At 39.8% G+C, this 23,838-nt stretch overlaps 1 protein-coding gene across 1 annotated transcript in view; it reads right to left on the bottom strand.

Annotated features, from left to right (window-relative positions):
• Positions 1-1,036: 1,036 nt before the first annotated feature.
• SYTL2 (synaptotagmin like 2) overlaps positions 1,037-23,838 on the bottom strand; it is an 81,865-nt gene continuing 59,063 nt past the window's right edge. Inside the window, exons 11-18 of the mRNA XM_015558835.1 lie at positions 18,206-18,300; positions 15,303-15,422; positions 13,837-14,006; positions 12,345-12,447; positions 10,099-10,269; positions 7,732-7,815; positions 3,600-3,682; positions 1,037-1,291 (exon numbers count right to left, since the gene is read on the bottom strand). Coding sequence (XP_015414321.1) covers positions 1,075-1,291; positions 3,600-3,682; positions 7,732-7,815; positions 10,099-10,269; positions 12,345-12,447; positions 13,837-14,006; positions 15,303-15,422; positions 18,206-18,300 — 1,043 coding nt within the window. The 3' untranslated portion in view covers positions 1,037-1,074. The remainder of the gene's footprint in view (positions 1,292-3,599; positions 3,683-7,731; positions 7,816-10,098; positions 10,270-12,344; positions 12,448-13,836; positions 14,007-15,302; positions 15,423-18,205; positions 18,301-23,838) is intronic.

Below are 23,838 nucleotides of genomic sequence, written 5' to 3'. Positions count from 1 at the left end.
AACTTCCCACTCCACCCCCCACTGGGAATAGGGCCAGCAACCTGGCCATGTGCCCTGCAGGGGAATTGAACCAAGACCTCCTTGTTCATGGATTGATGCTCAAACACTGAGCCACACCAGCCAGGCAGTCATTCTTTAATTATAAGCACCAATGGAAGTCAGCTAGGAAGAGTTTTAACGTCACCAGGAGGGCAGACCTGGGACTCACTATAAGAAAGAACTGTTGAACCATCTGAGATGAGCACTCTATTCCCAGAGTAATGGTTTCTCTTCTCAGTCATCTGAAAGCTAGATGACAATCTGTCACAGGCATGGGGGAATGGTAGGAAGGGTTCCCACCGTGGGTTAGAAGTGACAGGAGATACGCTCTGAGGAAGCGTGACTACAGCTGTAGCGTTGAGCAGACTCAATTTGAATCTCAGCTCCGCCACTTATTCACTCTGTTACTTAATTTCTTGGAAAGCTGGCTGTTTTGGGGATAACATTAGTAACTACTCATCAAATTGCTGTTAGGATGAAGTGAAATAATGCAAATAAAGCACTCAGTACAGTGACCAGTGCTCCATGAATGTTAGTTACTATTATTATTCAAAGCACACTTTCAGCCAGGAAGGGCCATAATGTTTTTTCAGGAAAGAGTAGAGACGAGAGCTCTTCTGTTCCCCCCACAATAAGGTAAGCTCTGTGTGGTGAGACACTGCACCCTGTTAATCTTCGTATCCAGAGCCCGCAGCACACAGCTGTCACGCCTTCACTCACTCACTGGATTACACTTAATGGAAATATCTGTTGGCATTAGGAAGGAGCAAAGCAACAAACCTCTAGCAGCGGTTCTCAACCTGTGGGTTGCGACCCTTTCACAGGGGTCACCTAAGACCATCGGAAAACACATATATAATTACATGTTGTTTTTGTGATTAATCACTATGCTTTAATTATGTTCAATTTGTAACAATGAAATTGGGGGTCACCACAACATGAGGAACTGTATTAAAGGGTCATGGCATTAGGAAGATTGAGAACCACTGCTAGCATCTCCAGAAGCATTTGGCTCACAGGAGATTTAAAAAAGTATCAAATATTACCGGTTCCAAAGCCGATCCGAAGACCTCCCAAAAACTGGTTGGTTAATTTGTAATGGTCCCAGACGGTAAGCTCTACGCAGGCTTCCGTCAGATCTTCAGGCCTGAACCCATCGTACACCATGGTGTGGTTGAAGACAGGGTTGGTGGTCTTCCCCACAGCTCTTGTCCTCTGGCGACTTTTCCGGCTTGTATCTGGCAGGATGATGCTACCAAAGGAAACATGATTGTGAGAGCATTTTAAAGAAATAGTGGACACTTGTGCTTTCCATACACTTCAACGTAGCTACTTGTGGAAGGAAGGGAAGGGGAGAGTGTAGAGAAACAGCACTGATGGTGGGAGCCATCATGCGGGAAAGCCTGAGCATTCGAGCGGACCAGACTTGCCTTGAACCCTGACTCTGCCACGTGTTGGCTGTGTATTGCAGGGAAAGTTAGTTAACCCTTCAGATACTTGCTTCCTCATCTGTAAGACGGGAGTGGTAACGCCTGCTCTGTAAGGTTAGTATTAAAATTACACATTAAGCAAACAACTGAGCTCAGTTCCTGCATTTAGTAAGTGCTTACTATGTAGCAATTGTTTGAGGATTCCCTTGAAATTTGGAAGCACAGTCTATTCCCGATTATCTGGGATAGCCTAAGGAATTAGTCTTGTACAGAATTGGAAAAGAAGAGAAACCTCCCCCATTTGTTAGATTTGATTTTGGAAATAAATTATATATTTGCAATCATTTACATTTAATTTGTGGTAACAGCTGAATTAACTTTTAACCTATCATGCCCCCGGTAAAGGCAAGAAGGTCTGAGACTAGTCTCAAAATAGGAGACTGACCTGAGTTGAAAAATGTTACCAGCTGACATTTATGAAGAATGTGTTGCCTTTCTGTTTTGTGGATGGTTTCTTTTGCTGTACCGAAGCTTTTTGGTTTGATGTAGTCCCATTCATTTATTTTTGCTTTTACTTCCCTTGCCTTTGGGGTCAAGTTCACAAAATCCCCTCTGAGACCAAGGTCCATGAGTTTAGTACCAATGTTTTCTTTGATGTATTTTGTTATTTTAGGCTCATAGTCAGGTCTTTAAGCCATTTTGAGTTAATTTTTGTGTATGGTGTCATACCCCTATGTTCATTGCAGCATTGTTCACAATAACCAAGACATGGAAACAACCTGTGTCCTTTGATGGATGATCGGGTAAAGAAGATGTGATACATTTATACAATGAAATACAACTCAGCTATAAAAAAATAAAAAAGATGAAATATTGCCATTTGTGACAACATGGATAGACCTTGAGTGTATCATACTAAGTAAAATAAATCAGGTGGGCCTGGCTGGCATGGCTCAGTGGTTGAGCACTGATCTATGAACCAGAAGTCATGGTTCGATTCCCAGTCAGGGCACATGCCCAGGTTGTAGGCTTGATCCCCAGTGTGGGGCATGCAGGAGGCAGCCAATCAATGATTCTTTCTTATTGATATTTCTCTCTCTCTCTCCCCCCTTCATCTCTGAAATCAATAAAAATACTAAGAAAAAAATAAGTCAGGTGGGAAAGAACAAGAACCATACAATTTCATCCATATGTGGGATATAAAACAGAAAGCAACATACAAACAAGCAAAACAAAATCATAATCACAGACAATAGTATGGTTGTTATCAGAGGGGAAGGTGGGTGGCAGGCGGGGGGAGGATGAAGAGGAGAAAGGGGGTCAAATATATGGTGATAGAAGGAGAATACACTTTGGGTGGGGAGCACGCAGTGCATTATACAAAAGATGTATTATAGAACTGTACACCTGAAACTTAGATAATGTTATGAACTAATGTTACCCAAAAAAATTTAAGTTAAAAAAGAACATCTAGAGGGAAAATCACAAATAATGTCATATAAAATTAAATAGTTACAACTGGACTTCTGGTAGAATCTACATAGGAAAAATTAGTCATAGGGAGATAGGATGACACATTAATATCTGTTTAGCTACTATTTAGATACCAGGCATTTATATGTGTAACAGAGAAAAAGGTTTGCCACTTAAGAACCAAAATTATCTTAAATTCTTATGAGCTATTAGTACAGCTCTGCTTAGCAAATACTTTTCCAGGTATTTGCAGGCTGATGCCAAAGGCCTTTTGAAAATGGATCATAGAATAGGTTCTTCTCTAAGGGGCCAAGGGCTGTGACATCCCACTGTTAGAAATCGCATAAAGTCTTTCGTACTGAATATTGTTCTCACCAGTAGATGTGCCTCCTAGAAGACATTACATATCTGAGTATGTGGTCTCCGGTTTCATGTTTACATAATGTCCTCTGATCTTTATGATTTTAAAAGTATATGAAGTCTTGGGGTGGGGGGGTTATACCACAGATTCCCCTAATTCATGGAGTCACTGTCTCAAATTATTTCATTTAAACTATGGATGATGAGTTTCAGCATCACAGAAATAGAGAACTAACATCAACCAGCAAAGGCCGGGCTACTGTAGAACTGCAAAGGCAGACTTATCAATGCTATTACCATTTTACAAAAGAATTTAGATGGCTGCCCCTTAGCATTGGTAGATCAAGGCATTCCTTCACCCATATGTCACCGCAAGATGGCTGGCAGGGGAGGGCAGTGGTGGGGTACCAGGCCTGCAGGAGAGGGCAGTTGGGTGACCAGCCTGGCAGGGGAGGGCTGTTGGGGGCGATCAGGTCAGCAGGGGAACAGTTAGGCTTTGATCAGGCTGGCAGGGGAGTAGTTAGGGGCAATCAGGTAGGCAGGCAGGCAAGTGGTTAGGGGCGATGAGGCAGGCAGGCAGAGATGGTTAGGGGAGATCAGGCAGGCAGAGTGGTTAGGTGTGATCAGGCAGGCAGGCGAGCAGTTAGGGCCGATCAGACAGGCAGACGAGAGGTTAGGAGCCAGCAGTCCTGGATTGCGAGAGGGTAGAGGCCAGGCTGAGGGACCCTCCCCCCGTGCACAAATTTCGTGCACCAGGCCTCTAGTTGTAAATAATGCTGCTATGAACATAGGGGTGCATATATTTTTTCTGATTGCTGTTGCTGGAATCTTAGGAAATCAGAAAGAATATATGCATTCCTATGATCATAGCAGCATTATTCACAATAGCTAAGATCTGAAAACAGCCCAAGTGCCCATCAGTAGATGAGTGGCTAAAAAAAGCCAAGGTACATTTACACAATGGAATACTATTCAGCTAAAAAAGAAGGAACTCTGACCCTCTGCAACAGCATGGATGATTATGCTAAGTGAAATAATCCAGAGAAAGACCAATATCACATGATCTCACTTATATGTGGAATCTAATGAACAAAATAAACTAACAGACAAAATAGGTCCAGACACACTGATGCATGGAACAGAATGACAGATCTCAGAGGGGAAGGAGGTGGAGGGGACAGGAAGAGATTAACCAAAGAACATAGATGCATAACCCACAGACACAGACAATAGTGTGGGGAAGGCCTGGAGTGGCGTAGGGCTGGATGAAGGGGTCAAGGAAGGGGAAAATGGGGGACCTCTGTAATACTGTCAACAATACATAAGTAAAAAATTAATAAAAATAAAAAAATACTAGCTAGTATTTGATGATATGATCTTAATAGGTTAAATCTATACTGTAATACTGTCAACAATACATAAGTAAAAAATAAAAAAAATAAAAAATAATACTAGCTATTATTTGATGATATGATCCTAATAGGTTAAATCTATACATTCTTTTTTAAAAAAATATCAGAATCACTGATCGGGTGCCTCCTGCACACCCCCTACTGGGGATCGAGCCTGCAACTTGGGCATTTGCCCTTGACTGGAATCAAACCTGGGACACTTCAGTCCACAGGCCGATACTCTATCTACTGAGCCAAACCGGCCAGGGCTATACATTCTTAATTATAGCTTTTATAGTCTGGCTGTGCTGAGCTCAGACAGCTCTATGAAAATAATTTATATTTATTCCAAGTACAGAGTATTACATCATTCTTGTCAGGTTTTGCTGGCTCCACAGGATCAGTTATAGATATCAGGCATGTGAATCATCCATTTGTGCTGATATTCAAAATATCTCAGTGAAATGCACACATACCTTTCAAACACTGATACCAATGTCAATTGGTGCCGACATATTAAACGTATTTCTGTAAAGCAACCAAAACAGGTACTAGCTAAGAGAGAGTCATTCTTTTTGTTAAAAGTAGAGTGTAAAAAGTTAACATTTGCCCTAGCTGGTTTGGCTCAGTGGATAGAGTGTTGGCCTGCAGACTGAAGGGTCTCAGGTTTGATTCCGGTCCAGGGCACATGCCTGGGTTGTGGGCTCGATCCCTAGTAGGGGGTGTGCAGGAGGCAGCCGATCAATGATTCTCTCTCATCATTAATGTTTCTATCTCTCCCTCTCCCTTCCTCTCTGAAATCAATAAAAATATGTATTTTTTTAAAAAGTTAAACATTTTATAAGACTATTATATAGACACACATAAAAGTGAATATTATGGACAGGCGATTACTGAGAAGTTGGTTTGGTCTGAAGTTGTCCAGGTTGGGTGCACCTGGTCAGAGGAATACTATCATATTTTTCCGGATGACTAAGGAATTTCAGTCAACCAACCAGGCATCTATTATGTGGTCAGCTCTATTATATGAATAGCATTGAATATACAAGGCATACAAGAAAGACTAACTCAATTAAGACTATAAAAATGTACTAAGGAATGAAATGTCAAATTATTACTGTAATGTTCTAGGACATAATGTGATCAGTGAGGGGGAATATAGTCAGGAAGGGCTATATGGGGGAGATAGGACTTCATCTAAGACTTGGATAGGTTGAGGAGAAGGTTAGCCAACACAGAGAAGAGAGACTACATGAGTAAAAACTCAGGGAAGGTGGAGCCCATCACAACACACAGTCCCCCAGCTCCCACCACCAAGAAATGATAGTGGAGAGAATGGGAAATGAGATTGGTACAATTTCAATGCATGTTGACCATAAATGATAGGATACAAATTATATAAGAAAGAATTTTTCAGAAAGATCCAGAAGTAACAAGATAGTGGTTTGGCAGCCATTTGACCTAAAGATATGTTTGCTTTCCCTCCAATTCTTTTTTCTTTTTATTTATCTGAATTAGAATGCCTTTCTCTAGCTCAGTCACTGCCCTCACCATCCATTATGTCTTTCATCCCACTAGTTTCATTGCCTGGTTACTTAAAGACTTTGCGTGTGCAATCCCTATTTCAGCCATAACATTCATACAGATTCCTAAGGAGAATAACTAGGGGAACTTGCTTGAGAAATGAAAGGGGGGCTGGCATTCATTTCCTGCCTATCTCTTGCTTCTTAAAGGGGCTGCAGACTTGAGGCTTTAACAAGTATTAGTAATCTTCAGGAAAGATTACAGTGAGTAATTCAGGAAAAAGCTTTCTCTCCTGAGGAGACCTTGAGAATGGAAGACCAATGAGCTCTAATTTCTTAAGGTTGATATGAATTTTTCCAATTCCCACCTGTGAAAAAAACCCATTCAGGTTCCATTCTTATCACAACACTGTCAATAGGTCCAAATTCTGAATACAGAAAAGGTCATACACATTGTGCAGATACAAACTTTTGGGAGAGTGAGGAGCAATTTAAAATAAAGACTGGAAAACTTGATTTAAAAAAAGAGAGAGAGAGAGAAATAGAAAGTAGAATGGTGGCTACCAGGATCGGGAGGAAAGGGGCTAAGGGGTTTTGTAGTTCAATAAGGTGAACCCTGAGAAGAAAAAATAGACAACTACTAAAGAGGGCTCTTGGTGGCAATTTGGGCTCAAGTAAAAAACAGAGCCTAGCCAAAGGGCCTCTCACACAAACTGCGCCTCATGGAGAAGCCTCTGTGCTAAACCACCTGCCTCTGCACTTAATTGCCTGCCTGCCATCTGAACCAGCCCTTTAAAAGATTTCTTGGGATCCTATTTCAACCAATAGGTAGAGGGTTTCCCCCATCCAACCACAGTTATGCAATTCCAGCCAATCAGAGTGGCTCTATTCTGACCAATCAGGACAGAGCCTTTTGGACCAATCAAACCATGAAGATTTGGAGTCCTCATTTGCATGAGGACAGACCAATCAGGGAACAGGGATGGGGACTTCTGTCCATATAAGCCAGGTTCCCTCTGGCTTGGGGAGCACACTTTCTCCTTGGCTTAGCTTAAACACGGAGGCCCCAGAGTTTTTCTACTGCTGTGCTGCCATGCTGTATCACAATTGACTGTTTTGTAGTGAATAAAGTTTCCTTCTTTGCTGCACCCCAAACTGGGGATTCCTGTGGCACTGAAGTGGCGCAAAGACCAACAGTTGACAATGGGTATAGAGTTTCAGATATGTACAAGATGAAGACATTCTGGAGATTTGCTTCACAACAATGTGAATCTACTTAACACTACTAATGTCATACTAAAAAAATGATTAAGATGGTACATTTTATGTGTTTTTATCACAATAAAAAATGAGAATTTTCTAGTTTACAGCTGTGAGTTGACTTATTTGGTCTATACGATTACTACGTTAATAAATCTATTTAGGGCTTCACCTTCGAAAATAGCATAAAACCCAAAGAAACCCTGGGAGCCTGGGGGATGAGGAAAGGGCATAAATCTGGACAGAAAATCATTACATACCAGGAATTGGCTCTGGGACGTACTGGAGAGCTAATTTCATTTTACCTCTGTTTTCTGCTTCAAGGGCAACTGGTGCTGTCTGAAAAAAGAAGAATGTCAGCAGACGTAAGACACAAACTATTTACTCTGTTTGTTGGTACTCTGCTACAGGACCTCATCTTCCCCAGTTCTGGAACAACGTATCACTCCTGAGTGCCTGGATTAAAATTTCCCTCCCCATCAGAGCTAGACTATGGCTTTTATTTATTTTATTTATTTTTTAAAATATATTTTTATTGATTTCAGAGAGGAAGTGGGAGAGAGAAAGAGATAGAAATAGAGAAAGAGAGATAGAAGCATCAATGATGAGAGAGACTCATTGATTGGCTGCCTCCTGCACGCTCCCTAATGGGGATCAAGCCCGCAGCCTGGGCATGTGCCCTTGACTGGAATCGAACCTGGGACCCTTCAGTCCCCAGGCCGACGCTCTATGCACTGAGCCAAACCAGCTAGCACTAGACTATTTTTTTTATATCTGGGAGAGTTCTACTGTGCATCTTGGAAAACTTTGTAGGGTACCCAGAACACATTTCAAGGCCATTAGTCTCAGAGATAGTAGAGAAATTAGAATGGCTTTCTTGGAGATGTGTGAGGTGCTGTGAAATGCCTTGGTTTTTATGAAAACACATAGATTTTGTTAATCCTTCATCCAGCACCTAAAACAACTTAATTGTATTCTCTTTATCTGAAGGAATAAGAAGAGTGTGGGAAGGTGGGTGCTGGAAGAAAGCCAAATATGACATGTTCAAAGATGCATTAACCTGACTATTTTAGACGAAATGAGTAGATGTCTGTAAGAATAACAAAGACTGGACAATAATTTTAAAATATATATCTATTATTTTCAAGTCTATGAGAAATGGTTTTACTTTCAAAATATGGCCCTTTGGAGTCTTATTTCCAAAACATGTCTATACATCAGAAACTTAAGATACGTTAGTTAAAAATGAATGCTTTTGACATCTGAGGAATTCAGATCCAGCAAGTCTTGGACCAGAAATAAGTGCTTCATGTGATTTTGATGTAATATTTAGGAAGCATTTCTTAAAAGAAACTTTTCTTATGTAGATACTAACTAATGATTTCTCTGAATTGTTTATATGTATCAATTGCAGTTATGACGGACTAGTTGGGATCACATCAACCCTCATACTGAAAACAATAAAATAGTCAATTATAAAATCTACTTGAAGGTACTAAAGAATTATTAAGGTAGGACTCAAATGGATCAGATATTGGAGACTGACATTTTCTCTACTTTCCAGTTTGAGGCATTAGCTGATTTTTAAGAAGTGCCAAGCTGAGAGAATAAAAAGCCTAGCAGAAAGAGACTAAGAAGCTAAGAAGGGCTTTCAGTAGTCTCAAAGCGCTGGGGAGACAAAAATTGAAATCCATGGCCTGCTAAGGAGGAATGGCCTCTAATAAGACCAATGGTTCCCAAAGTGTGATTCCCAGGCCAGCTTCAGCAGCAGCAGCTGGAAATTTGTTGGAAATGCATATTCCTGGGCACAGATCCTACTGAATCAGAAACCTTGAGAATAGAGGCCAGAAATCTGTGTTTTAATAAGTTCTTCAGGTGAATTGGATACTAAAATTTGAGATCTATTTTCTAGGCCTGCAGTTGGAACTCCTGAAGGGCCACAGCCTAAGAATATGGGCAAACAAAAACCAGATCAGACTACAGGAAAACGGAAACCCCACCTTCGTGTCAGTTCATTCCCAGATTAGATTAAGGTAGTCTGTCCCTACACTGTGTGTCAGAAGCAAAAGCAAACCTTCCCAAGTTATCCCTAGAATTCTTTTCATGCAATATCCAGCACGCAACAACCAATGAATAGGCATACAAGGACAAAGGACCACGAGACCAAAATAAAATAAAAATTTCAGTAAGAGACTCACAAATGTTTAAGACATTGGAGTTTTCAGAAACACACGTCACATAACTCTGATTAACGTATTTACAAAGATAAGATGGAACATTTTAGCAGAGAAGAGGCACTTATAAAAAAGAATCAAATGAAAATAGAAGTCTGAAATATATAATTGAAAACTTGTAGATGGGTATCACAGATTAGACATAGTAGATAAGAAAATTATGGAACTATAAGATAGGTTAGCAAGAAATAGCCAACTTGAAGCATACATGGAAACCATGGGGAAGAAAATATAGAAAAGAGAATAAGAGACATATGAGACAGAGTGGAAAGAGAAAATGATCCCAAACAGTGGATAAGTATCCTGAATGAAAATTCAAATTTATAGGACCTTTCTCCTACATACCAGGCCTCAAAACAACCAACCAATCCAAAAACGCTGAACTTACCTTCCGCTTCAGAGGGTACCACTTCAATTGTTTATTCTGTTTGTTGTCCCAGTCCCAAGTTTCCAAATCAAGTTCCACTTCCCCAAGAAAACTATTGCGTTTAAATGTATCCCGATGCCATACAGACAGGTTCAGCTTCTGTGTCTTTAAGATTTGCTTTTCGATTTTATACTGCAGTTCAAAGAAGGAAATTAAAGGGGTGAATGATATTACTTTATGCCAAAGTTATGACATAGAGATGAAGAGAAAAGTCATCTGTGCAGATCGGATTTTCTCATCTGTTAGGTTTCAAGTCTTAAGAATATTGCAAAGTCATCCTATTCTAAGTGTCTTGTTTCAAAGAGCTAAAATCCATCTTTCACAAAAGTTGATTTTCTTTGCCCCTTTGGAAAGAGCAAACCATGGCTCAAATATCATAGCTGGTTAGAAACAAAAGCCAATTATTCAATTTTTTACTGGATGTTTTTATTTCTAACTAGGTATAACATAAATCAAACTCATTCTAAAAATGAAGTTTAATTGATGGTCTGTTTCCTACCTAAGGACAAGGTATATTTTTAAAATAGACTTTATTTTTTAGAGCAGTTTTAGATTCTCAGCAAAACTCAGTGAAAAGTAGAGAGTTCCCATATTCCACCTATCTCTATATACACACAAACTCTTCCACTTGATATCCCACAAAGATAAGGAATTTCTCAAGAAAAGATAGACTTGTTTTTTCCTGCTTCATATGGTCAAGTGAAAAATATTTGGCATCCTAAAACTTTTTCATCTAAAATGACAGTCAATCCTTGATTATATGTAATCATGGAAGGGATAATAGTACTTCTAATCTAAAAATAATCTCTATTTGGCTTTCTGATGTACTGCTTGAATGCCCATTTTGGTTGTAGCACACTTGTTATTCTCTGAGTTTACTATTTAAATTATCTGGCTTTTCCTGAGTATAGGGCTGAAATAGCTGACCTAGAAATAGCTAGGGGACTGAGGTATAGCATAGTCAAACTGTAATTAAAAACTTGCTACAGAAAACTCACCCATGGATGACTGAGAATTAATTTAACTCTACTTTTCTCAGAAGATAACAACATAGTTGGGCAGAATTTTCAGAAGGGGGGTATTTCTATTTGTAGTTTTACATTTTCTATTACTCATGATTAAGGTAGCATGATGCAGTTTGCAGGGGGTGAGGGGGGGAGGCGGGGGAGGGAGAGAATATGGTATTTGAGCCAGGTATACTTTCCATTCATATGCCCATCCATCTATCCTTCCAATAAACATTTGAGTACTTTCTCAAACACTGTACTAGGAGTCAACATTTATTAAGTGTTTAATGTATACTCATCTCTTCCTGTGTATAAACTCTGTTAACATTCACCACTACTGAGGTAGGTAGGTAGGTCGGTACTATATTACCGCCTCCCTTTTGCAGGTGTGAAGTGCAGACAGGCTAAGTCATTTACCCAAGGGCACACAGTTTATAAACAACATAGAGCTGGTCCCTGCCCTCGGGGAACTTACAATTTACTGGGAAAGCGGACAGACCAGTAAAGTGCTGAGAGTTAAGATACCTAAGGCAAAACAAGAACCCAAGGCAGCAGACAGCAGCGGGGCCTGCAGGGTAAGGGCAGCTGCTCATAGGAAGAGGCATTCAAGGCTGTAGGAGGTAGTTAGGCATAGAATGTGGTGAAGAACATTCCAGCCTAAGCAAACACAGAGTCCCAGCAGTGTGAGAAAATGTAGTTCTTCCAAAGAACAGGAAGGAATCAGGGTATCTGCACAGAGACTATGACTGTGACAAGATGAGGCGGGACCTCAGGTTGTGAAGGGACTGGTGTGCATGGTAAGGATGGAGCTGACCCTAAGGGAATCCTAAAAGCTTTCAAGCAGAGAAATACCACGATCAGAATTATGCTTTTTAGATCATTTTGGTTGCAATGCTCAGCTTCATCAGTTGCATATCCTTGAGCAAGTTACTTTATTTCTCTAAGCTTCATTTGCCGCATCTTATGAGATACAGATAATAGTGCCCGCCTAGCGGGGTACGTAGGGAGTGAATGAGATAATGCGTACAACATTCATGGCATATCATCTCATATAAAGCAGTTTCTCGGAAAATGTTGATCCTTTCCTTCTCCTCTCTGGGCAACTGACTTAATCTGTAGTGGTACAGTATTCAAGAAGATATGACTAGATACACACATAGGCCACCATTTAGGGTTTTCCCAATCTAGAGTTATAGATACCCGCAGTATCTCATTATACACAGGATTCAAAGTTTTCTTCACGACAAGGGTTTTCTTCTTGCCCATTTTGCCCTTGTCTGGTAACAGGTAAGTCTTTACATATCTAAAAAGAGAAATGAACAGACAAGAAGGTCAGAGAAAATGAAAAGTGATATTTCCACCTCTTTTAAAAATGCATTGGAAATTGACAGAAAGAATTCTTTCATAATGAGAAAAGCAATATGCAATAAATGTTCCACCAACACCTTTATGCTTAAAAGTTTAAAGTTATTTCAGTGGAATTGGTCATGTGTTCCTTTCCTTTGGCCTTCTGTCAGAGGTGGGAGGGGAATACTACAGACCTCTAACAATGCTTAATTTCACTGGCTTCCTTTCAATTCAGAAAGGCTTTGGTGCTTGCACAATTATTATTATTTTGTTAATCTTCACCCAAGGATATTTTTCCATTGATTTTTAGGGAGAGTGGAAGAGAGAGGGAAAGACAGAAAAACATCAATGTGAAAGAAACACATCGACTGGTTGGCTCCTGTACGAACCCCGCCAGGGCACAAGCTGGTGAGGAGCCTGCAACCAAGGTATGTGCCCTTGACCCAAATCAAACCCAGGACCCTTTTGGTCCACAGGCTGATGCTCTATCCACTGAGCAAAACTGCCTAGGACATTGTAGAATTATTTAAAAAAAATTTTTGTGACAATACTCTATCCACTGAGCCAAACTGCCTAGGGCATTGTAGAATTATTTTAAAAAATTTTTGTGATTGTTTTTTGAAATAAAATTAATCTTTGCATGCACCTATTCAAGCCATATTCAATGTAAAAAAAAAAAGGATATTGGGCTCAGTTGTTTTTGTAATAAAAGGAAAAAGGACTGGGCTTATGCTAGCAAAATAAGAATCAGACTTCTGTATAGAGATGAGTGAGGAATACCATTCCACTTTTGCAAATAAACTGAAATGTAATTAAATCTATGATCTCAAAGATGAATTGGTAATTCTCCCTAAAGTGCTTCTGCAGAATATAATTTAAATATGGAAACTACCTCCTTTGAGAATCTTAACTGATTCTGCACCACTGAACATTATGAAGTATGCCCCACATGTCCCTAATTCTGGAGGCAGTTTTGGGAGTGCCTTGGAAAGAGACAAGGTTCAAGCCCTCATTCCTCATTTTGCCACTGACTGTCTGAATTTACATAAACAGGCTGCTTATCTTCTCTTGCCCTTGTTTCCTTATCAGTCAAAAGAAGGACCTGGACAAGATGATCTCAAAAGTTCCTCCAACTTGAAACATTTTGCGCTTCTCTGACATTTCTGCAACTTAGTAAGTTTGGCATGTGAATATATAAAGTAAATAAGACAGCAGTCCCCCTGCTACCACTTCTCTTTTCAAACATTGCTTTTAACAGAGTCATACCCTCCCTTCAATTCTGTTCTTTCCTTCCAGATTTCTACAAGATGACCTAGGAGGAAATCGTGACGCCAAATGTACTTACGGGTCTGAACGTTGTTTTCTAATGTCTGCGGCGGCCAAGTCTTTACACTGGGCCACAAAGATATGCAGCTCCTTCAAAGAGTCCACATAGTCAACTGCGAACTGGATACTTCCTTTCACCTCCAGATTGCCGAAGTCCCCACTGTAAACGCTCATCACACTGCCGCTCACCTGAGAGCATTGGAAACATGCAGGGTTTGTCTCTCTCTCATGCTTGAACTCAACACAGGGACCATGGCTATAATCCTTGCTTGCCATTATTTCGCGAGTTTGCATATAAAAGCAGCTAATTTGATATGGCCTAAAGACACACCAACACAGATAACCTGACGTGATATACACGACACAACTAGTGTTTTTTTGTTTTTTTTTAAATTGCCTCTACGAGACATAGGGGAGAAGTGAAATGCAAAGTTCCGTAGATGCTGCTGGCTCATTTCACAGCAGGGTGATTTTAGGGTAGGGGTTTTCAGAGTTCCATTTTCAGGCATGCTCAGTATTTAAAATGTTAGAGAAAGGGGATGTGAGAAACCCCAGGCACACAAATCACAGTGACACGTTGCTCTATCAAATTTCCAAGGCACTAAGAAGGAATTTTACTATGTTACCCATCCGCCGAATCCAGGAAAATGCTTACTGAGCCATACGCTTTTAGAGGTCAGGAAGGGTAGAAAATGGATGATTGATGAAGGGAGTTTAAAGCCTTCCAAGACCATGCATTAGATTGTTGTCAGCAGAAATTCAACTTAAAGAGATTCTAAAAAAGCAATCGGAGAAATGTGAGGCTATTAAGTATTTAAGCACAGGTTTATTATTTGTTTAGCATAGCTGGCAAGATATGTGCATGTGCATGTATATGTATGTCAGGGAAATATTTGGATTAGTGTATGCAGATATATTTACATATATATATATTTCTATACACATGCTACATGCACACAGAACGACCTCACTTTATGAAAGAAGTTCTTTGTGAAGTAACCACACTTAGGGAGCTTTGCTTTGAAAACACTGTTCAGACTCCTTTTATAAGGCAAAGAACCACCTCTCCCATTCTTTTATGTGAATCAGTACTTTCACCCAACAGGCTTGTTAGAAAAAGGGAGATACAATTCTATACCTGCCAATGGTATATAAAAGCATATCGGATACAAGCAGACTTGATCATAGTTACCCATTTTGCACAGAGAAATTCAGTGGTTCATTTTGTTGGTAATTTAAGTTTATTTTTGTAGTCCTTACCTTCCTAAAACCATATTGATTTATGATGGATAGGAACCCTTATGCTTAAAAATAAAATAAAAAAGGAGAATTTAGCTAGCCAGCAGCTAATGGTGGGTGAGAGAAAAAACTCATGCCCTTGGAATCTGGGAAATACAACAGGAGGCCATTGTACTGTAGCAGGAGCGTGGCAGAGTGAGTTCGCAGAAGCAGTGAGATATTAACACGGAGCCTTTGTTTACATACAGAAGACAGGGACGTCATGCCAGAGGAGCTGCTAAGATTGGTTAGAGAGCTTGGGCTCTTCTTGTGTCTGCTGAAGTGGTAACTGCTTTCTGATGCTGTATCTGTTTCTCTGTCATCGCTCTACAAAACATCATATAATATATACACAGTTTAAATTCAGAATGAATCCAGATCAGAATCTCTGTTTAGATAATATCTTGGTATCGCATTGATCTATGACATTTCTCAAGTTCCAAGGACACTAGGGCTAATTGCCAAGGAATGGGATTCAGGATGGGGTGGGTGGGCCACCTTGAACCTCACCTAAGGAGGAGAGCAGTGCTTAGCTACCAAAATAACAGTGATTTTTCTTTTCTCACCTACAAGGGGTCCTGAGGTGCATCAGAAGACAGTACTTCTGTGAGCTGCTTGCTGCTCTCTCAATATTACATACTTAGTGTTTCTTTAAGAACTTTACTGATATATATGAGAAATTAACTTTACCCAGACAATAAAAGCTCTAAGTTTCACTGTCAAGGCATAAAATGTCATGCTTAATTCCTCTCATCATTAACACAAACTTAACTTCCCTAAAAATCAAATTAAACTAGGAAAAATAAATGCTAGTCTTTTCTGTTTCAACAAAAAATGAGTATTTTAAAAATTTGAAATCACCTCTCATGTATTTCAATAGTTATATTGTGCTTATCTTTTTGCTGCTCTAGGGTAGTATATTAAATTATACATTCTACCCACATTAAATTTTTAACACATTTAATGTGTGTGTGGGGAAATAACACACTTAATGTGTGTAGGGGGAATAACAACATGATACTTATTTTATATATATGTCCCAGGAAATATTTACTTGGGTCAAGAAAGAAAAGTGGCAATAATAAATTTTATTATATTTAGGTCTAAAGTGTATTAGATGGTAGTTTATAAAAATTCATGATTCAGAATGATCTCCTTTGGGGGTCAGAGAGTTTATGGGGCAGCTCAGTGGCTTCTGGGATTAGGGCAACACCTTTATGGAGTAGTTAGTTCATGCCAACATATTCTAGGGCCATGCAATTATGTATCAAATAGTGCAGATTAAGAAAGGAGTTAAATAAAAACAAAACTTATGACTTATATAGATGAGAAAAAAAAGCACCTCAAAGATCAAACAAAAATTCAAAGCTTTTCAATGTCTCTGTTGTCACACTCTCCCCCCACATGCTTACAGTCTATTTCCCTCTATTATAGCATGTACGACATTTGATCTAGCATATCAGATCATTAGTGAATTATTGGAAGGATGGGATCCTGTCTTGTTGACCCGGACCACGGATTTTCACATAGTTGGCACTTAACACATATCACTGATGCTAAGCCTCAAAGGGACTGTGGACAAAAGAGCAAGGCCTGATTTCATCTCCACTTCCTGTAACATTCCGTCCTACCCCATGTCCTTTGAAAGGTAAAATGATACAGCTAAACTTGGCATGCCCGATGCACACACTCAAATGATTTGGACTCTTTTGTGTGGAGCCGAGGAACAGGTTAAAACTAAAGGAAGGACAAAAAACAAAAACCAGGAACTGGTATTATTTGCCTCTCAAGTTATTATATGATTAATTCATATGACCAATCAAGACCAGGAACTCCATGAGGTGTCTACCGTTGGCTTCCAGCCAATGAATTAGGTTTAGAAAATGAGTGGTTCTTCCCAAAGTCAGTGTAATGTGGGCTCTGACTGTTTGCAGATACAGCTCATCTAAGACCCACAAAGTGGGGGAGGCAAGGTGTAATGTATGTGTTGTTCAGAGCTTTGCTCATATTCTGTCTATGAATAAAATGCATGAGGATGAAGTTTTATATTTCTCCATCAGAAATCAGACCCAAACTGCTGATAGTAATAGCTAATATGTGTTGGGTACTCACTATGTGTCAGGCACTGTGCTGTGCACTTTCCCCACATTATCTCACTGACTCCTCACAACTTAATGAGGGAGGTACTAAGAAACTAGACTCAGGGTAGTTAAGGAACTTGTCCATAATCACAGAGCACAGCCAGGACTGGGAATGTCTGACTCCAAACCTCAGACTCCGAATTACCTGGCTACAAAAACTTGAAGTCTTAATTAAGTCAAAGGACCCAAGTTATAGTTCTACTTTTTAGTAGCTGTTGGATTTTGAGAAAGTTATTTAATCTCTCTGAGGCTCCCTCTTCTTTTATAAAATGGAGAAAATAGTGCCACATTTAGTTAGTGAGAGTTAGGTAACAGATTCAATATTAAATGCCTGGCACTTACTAGGTACTCAATGAATAGTAGATAATAGTCATATTAGTAGTTAACAGCATGGGAGTCAGATCTGGGCTCCAGCCCTAGTTCAACTCCTTTCTTGCTGGATGAGGTTACTTCCTCTCTCAGTCTGTTTCCCCATCTGAATATCTGGGGATAATGGTATTGCCTACCTTCTAGGGTTGTTGGAGGATTAATAAGATAATGTATATAGATCGCCTTAAAGTTCACTATGTCATTTTTACTTTATTATTTTAACAAATGTGTTCAAGTGAGTCATGCAACCTAGACTAAGTTTTCACAAAACAGTTGTCCTTTAAACTACAGAGGAGTTGTCAGTCCATGCTAACATATTTCTGCCTAGATTTCTTGTTTTGTACCCACTTTGAAACAAAAGTCACATTCCCCAATCTATGCAATTTGACTTCACTACCTAAAGGAGTTACTGTTTGAGTCAAATGAGACATGCCTTGCCTTGTTCCAGGATCAACAACACTACTTTATTGATATGAAAGGCAAGGGTCAGTCCTGCTGACCTCCAGTCCCTGCCACGGCTGAATACACACACGCCAACCTGAGCAGAGCAAATGCACTTATTTGGTTCCATTTTTCTGAAGGTACAAAAGATAAACTTGCCTCATCTTGGAGAAATGCTGGAACAGACTTGCTCATCCTTTTGAGTTTGTCGGGGTGGGAAAACAGATTATCAGGTTGTGAAGGCACTGTGGAAACTAAACAGCAGCATTTCTGTTCAAAATTATCTTTACAATTGTCAGACAAACACAAGGCATAGGTTGAAAACACACGTTTCTTCCATCTATGAACAGAGATGTTTCTGTAAAAAGGTTAAAGGCACCGTACTTCACATGCACAGGACCACACGGTAAGCAGCATGCAGTTTTCATAAATTAATTATATAGAAAAAAGAGCAAGGAGTTGAACCGAATAGAAAATAAAGTCATTGAAAAACTATTTGTTTTTCTTGAACCGGGAGCTGGATTTGAATTGCATTAAAACATACTATCAATGAGAATTGGTTTTAACTTATTTTTTCACATCACAGTTTTGAACCCCACAATCTATAATTTAGTGGTTCATCTCCTTGAGATATTTATACTTTTAACATGCCGCAAGCTAAAAAACTATTTCATCAGACAGCAAGGATCTTTGTACACAACTCAGTCATAATCGTGTCCTGGACATTGAGTGTCTAAGGGAAGGTGTGTTTGTTTTTTAGTGAGTGTGGAGTGTACCATGAAAGGCCAATACAATTTTAAAACTAATTACTCTTTGAAAATAGAAATTATTTATATATTTTTTTACTTTTCAATTATAGTTGATGTAAGTTTCAAGTATACAACCCAGTGAATAGACATTTATATAATTTTTGAAGTAATTACCCTAACAAATCTAGTATGCATCTGACACCATACATAGTTATTATATTATTCACTATATTCCCTATGCTGTACTGTGCATCCCTGTGACTGTTCCGTAAAACAAATTTGTACTTCTTAATCTCTTCACCCTTTTCACCCAGTCCCCCATTTCCCCTCCCCTCTGGCAACCGTCAAAATATTCTCTGTATCTATGAGTCTGTTTCTAATCTGCTCATTTATTTTGTTTTTTTAGGTTCCACATATTAGATACCTGTCAATTCATAGAATTTTCAATAGAGAAACTCAATTTGTGTAACTCTAGTTAGGAAGCTATTTTTTTTTCTTTGTCTAAGAATCACAATGTTGAGGCTATTTTTGTGGTGAATTTAGACCTTTTATATTTGAATGAGTTCACATTTTTCAAGTCACTTAGAACTGTGCCTGGCACATACTAGGCCCTACACAAGTATTTGATAAAAAAATAAATATTGTCTGAAAGAGATTCTTTAAGTTATCTTTACAATGTGATACAAATATGTTGACTTTATCATTGAAAATGATACTAGGAAAATAAAAATCAATTTATAGTTCTATATATAACTCAAAAGGCTCAAATTCAGCTCTAAGCATTAGCTAAATTTATTTTTAGTTAAATGAAATCTAATTGAAGAAAAATGAAAATTAAATATTTGCTTATTCAAATAGTAGTTCTCACCTAGCCTTAGGCTTACAAATGTATCAAAAAACATTTGTGATTTATCACAAGATGATAACCGCTTTAATCACTTCCCATTAAGCATAATGTGTATGTGTGTGTTTGGTGACTATCATACAAGCAGTGTAAAATTAGGTCCCAGGAGGGCACAGAAGAGCCCAAAGAGTATCAAAACCTTTTTATCACAACACTGCTCCCTATTATTTTCAAAGTATATATCCACTACTCAAACATAGTCACTTACATTTATTGGTCTTTATTTATGTTTTGATCATGTATTTCTTTACTTTTTTCAGGAAATCATTTAAAAAAATATTTTTAAGTTTTTCAATTAAAGTTGACATTCAATATAATATTATTTTTAGGTGTACAGATGATACATTTAATTTTTTGCCTTGTGTGGTAAGAATACATTCTTCACTAGAAAAAAATTTGGAAAATATCATAAAAAAAGAGAAAATTGGCCTGGCTGGTATGGCTCAGTGGTTGAGTGTTGAGCTATGATCCAGGAGGTCACAGTTCGATTCGTGGTCATAGCACATGCCCAGGTTGCAGGCTCAACCCCCAGTGTGGGGTGTGCAGGAGGCAGCCAGTTAATGGTTCTCTCTCATCATTGATGTTTCTATCTCTCTCTCCCTTTCTCTTCCTCTCTGATATCAATAAAAAGGTTTAAAAGAAATTTTTTTTAAATAGAGAGAGACTTGATCCAGAATTTACCCCATGATTAGCCTATTTGCCTTGATCAATAAAGCTTATCAGGAGGCCACAAATGAAGATGTAGATACACTGGTTATATATCTATACCTACATATACTACATCTACATAGACGTGTATGGATATATCTCTATGTTTTCTTTTCACTCCTCAGGCTAAATGTTGAACAAAACAGCAAAATGAAATCAGACGCTATTTTCAGTATCTGTCAGTTCAAAAGCATCTGGAAAAGCCTCTTGACCTGCCACCCCTGAAGGACAGAAGTCTGGTTTCCTCTGCAGCAGCTAGAGAGAGACTAACACCAGGGACCACAGCCTGGACTGCCTTTTTCCCTGGGTGGTTCTTAAGAATTTGTCAGATCGCGTGCTAAATCTCAGCACCGTCATCTCCGGCAGGAGGACCTCGTGAGCAAAGTTTCAGATTTCAGACAAGATGTCACTGCCTTCTAGCATCAGCACTTTGCTTCTCTAATGGCTCTTTCATTTAAGCTGCTTTTCTCACGAAGACTTATGAGCACATCCAAAGAATGTTGGGAAACTGTTATTAAAAATCAGGTAGAGAGAAACAAGATGGCAGCATGTTTTTTAATCAGGAGTGATATCTTGGCTACAGAGGCCTCCCCTGAGAAGAAAGGGATCCCCGTCCCACACCAGCCCCCCAGCCCAGGGCTCCAGAGCTGGGAAGAGAAGTCCCCATAACTCTGGGCTGTAAAAATCAGCAGGGATTGTGCCTGACTGACATGGAGGGTGCTGGAGATCCAGCAATTCCTCTTAAAGGGCCGGCACACAGACTTACAGGGTCCTGCTTCCTCTGAGTTCCAGTGCCAGGGGCATTGTGGCAGGAACTCAGGGGCAGCTTTTTCCCAGAGAGAGGTGCTAGCAGGAGTTAGTGTTCCTATGCTGACACCTCCCTCATTGCAGAGCTGACCTGCAGCCATATCTAAGTTTCCAACAGCGTGACCCACATTGTGGACCTCAATGTTCACTCCGCCCTGCTGAGACCCAGCCCCATCCAATTTGCAGCTCCACCCAAGCTGTTTTCAGCTTCTTTTCCATATGAATGGTCTGTCCTGGCTTAGGCTTCAGTATTTTCTAAAATCTCTCAAATAAGCATCAGCAAGCATCAGCATGCCCCACACCTATCAATAAGAAACCCAAGACCTTGCACTAGCACCAGCCTGCCCTGCTTCACAGCTGGGCTTTGTCTGGGCATTTCTAAGCTGAATACAAATAGCAGGCATCTGCAGATCTCTCTGTAGTTCCTACCGGGTGGCCCCAGGCAGCAGCTGACTTTGCAACTTCCGGAAGCCTTCAGAGCCAGTTCACCCTGCAGACAGCTTCAGGCCATACCAGATTACAGCTCTACACATCCACAAGCAACTTGTCTTGGAGGTCAAGTCCTTCCAGTGACACCAACAGCAATCAAGGCTCAACTACAACAAGACTGCACACAGCCCACACCGGGGTGCACCTAGAGTGCCTCGCTCAGGTGACTGGGGAGGCTAAGCCACTGGGACATACAGGATACTTACTACACAAGGCCACTCTCCTAATTTCAGGAGACATAGCAGTTCTACCTAATACATAGAAACAAGCTCAGAGAAGCAGCCCAAATGTGGAGACAACGAAACATGTCATAAATGAAATAAATGGAAGCAAGGAAACTACTGGATACAGAGTTCAAAACAATGGTTATAAGCTTGTTCAAGGATCTTAATGAGAGCTTCAAGGGACTTAGTGAAACTTTCAAGGATCTTAGGGAGACTTTCAAAGATATGAAAAAAGACCAGTCAGAAATTAAGCACACATTAAATGAAATAAAGAATAATTTACAGGGATTCAACAGTAGAAGATTGCAAGAATCAAATCAACAATTTGGACTATGAGGAAGCAAAAAATACCCAATCAGAAGAGCAAAAAGAATCCAAAAATATGAAGATAGTGTAAGGAGCCTCTGGAACAACTTCAACTATACCAACATTCGCATTATGGGGATGCCAGAAGGAGAAGGGAGAGGGTAAGATATTGAAAACCCATTTGAAGAAATAATGACAGAAAACTTCCCCTACCTGGTGAAAGAAATAGACTTACAAGTCTAGGAAGCACAGAGACTCCCAGAGAAACACAAAGAGGCCCACACCAAGACACATCATAATTAACATACCAAGGGTTAAAGCAAGAAATATTCAAAGTGATGAAGAGCAAGAACCCATAACCAAGATTATTCTACCCAGAAAAGCTATCATTTAGAATTGAAGGTCAGATAAAGAGCTTCACAGCTCAGAAAAAGTTAAAGGAGCTCATCACCACCAAACCAGTATTACATGAAATTTTGAAGGGTATTCTTTAAGAAGAGGATTAACAGAAGAAAAAAGATTAAAAATATGAATAATAAAATGGCAGTAAATACATACCTATCAACAATTGAATCTAAAAATCAAAATAAATGAACGAGAAATCTAATAAACAAAATAAGCTGATGAATGAAATAGAATCAGAGGCATGGAAACATGGAACATACTGGCCGATGAATCTCAGAGGGAGGGAGGAGGGGCAGTGGGAAGAGTTTAATCAAAGATCTTAAATACATATATGCATAACCTATGAACACAGACAATAGGTTGGTGAAGGCCTGGGGCAGGGCAGGAACTGGGTGGAGAGGAGTAATGGGGGGAGGGCATCTGCAATACTCTCAAAAATAAAGATTTTTTGAAAAAGATTCAGATGTTCACTTGATTTACATGTTGAATATATACTATTTGCATCCAGTTTTAAACCTCGGAGCTTAAATCCTAGACATCATAAAATTTGCCTCCACAGATATATAGAGAGGCATACAACCATACGATGTACTGTCAAGTACAGTTCTTCCTTCAATCCAAATAAATTATAAATTGGTTCATATACATAGTCTTGTGTAAAGGCCACAGAGATCCAATACTCAAGATCATTCTGCAAAATAAAAGCCAAGTGATGTTGGAAGGTGTCAACTTCAGCTTAAGCAAAGACACAGAGAGAAACCAAGAGGGCGGCATAGGTAAACACCGGAGTTAGCTGCCTCGAACAACCACTTCAAAATACAACTAAAAGATGGAACGGACATCACCCAGAACCACAGGAAGACTGGCTGAGGGGAAATTCTTCAACTAGAAGGAAAGAGAACAGCATACGAGACTCGGAGGAGGCGCAGTAAATACAAAGCAAAGGTGCGGAGGTACGCGCAGAGCGGGCTGGTAGCTGAGGGCGTGGTTCTCGTTTTCAATCGGGAGGGAGTCTCAGATTCTGAGCTCCAGATCCGGGCGAGTCTCTAGGGACCCAGACTCAAACGGAGAAGCGGGACTGTCTGGCTTCAGTCGGAACCCGAAGGCAGCTTTCTCTTCGAGGTTTGCAGTGCTGGGACTCTGAGAAGCAGAGCCCCTGGGGCCGGACTGAGAGCAGCCATAACTGCTCGCTCCACCCGC

The sequence above is a fragment of the Myotis davidii genome, unplaced genomic scaffold (assembly GCF_000327345.1).
Source record: "Myotis davidii unplaced genomic scaffold, ASM32734v1 scaffold430, whole genome shotgun sequence".
NCBI lineage: Eukaryota > Metazoa > Chordata > Mammalia > Chiroptera > Vespertilionidae > Myotis > Myotis davidii.
Note: the sequence above shows the minus strand (reverse complement) of the source record. Positions and strands in the feature narration are given on the sequence as shown.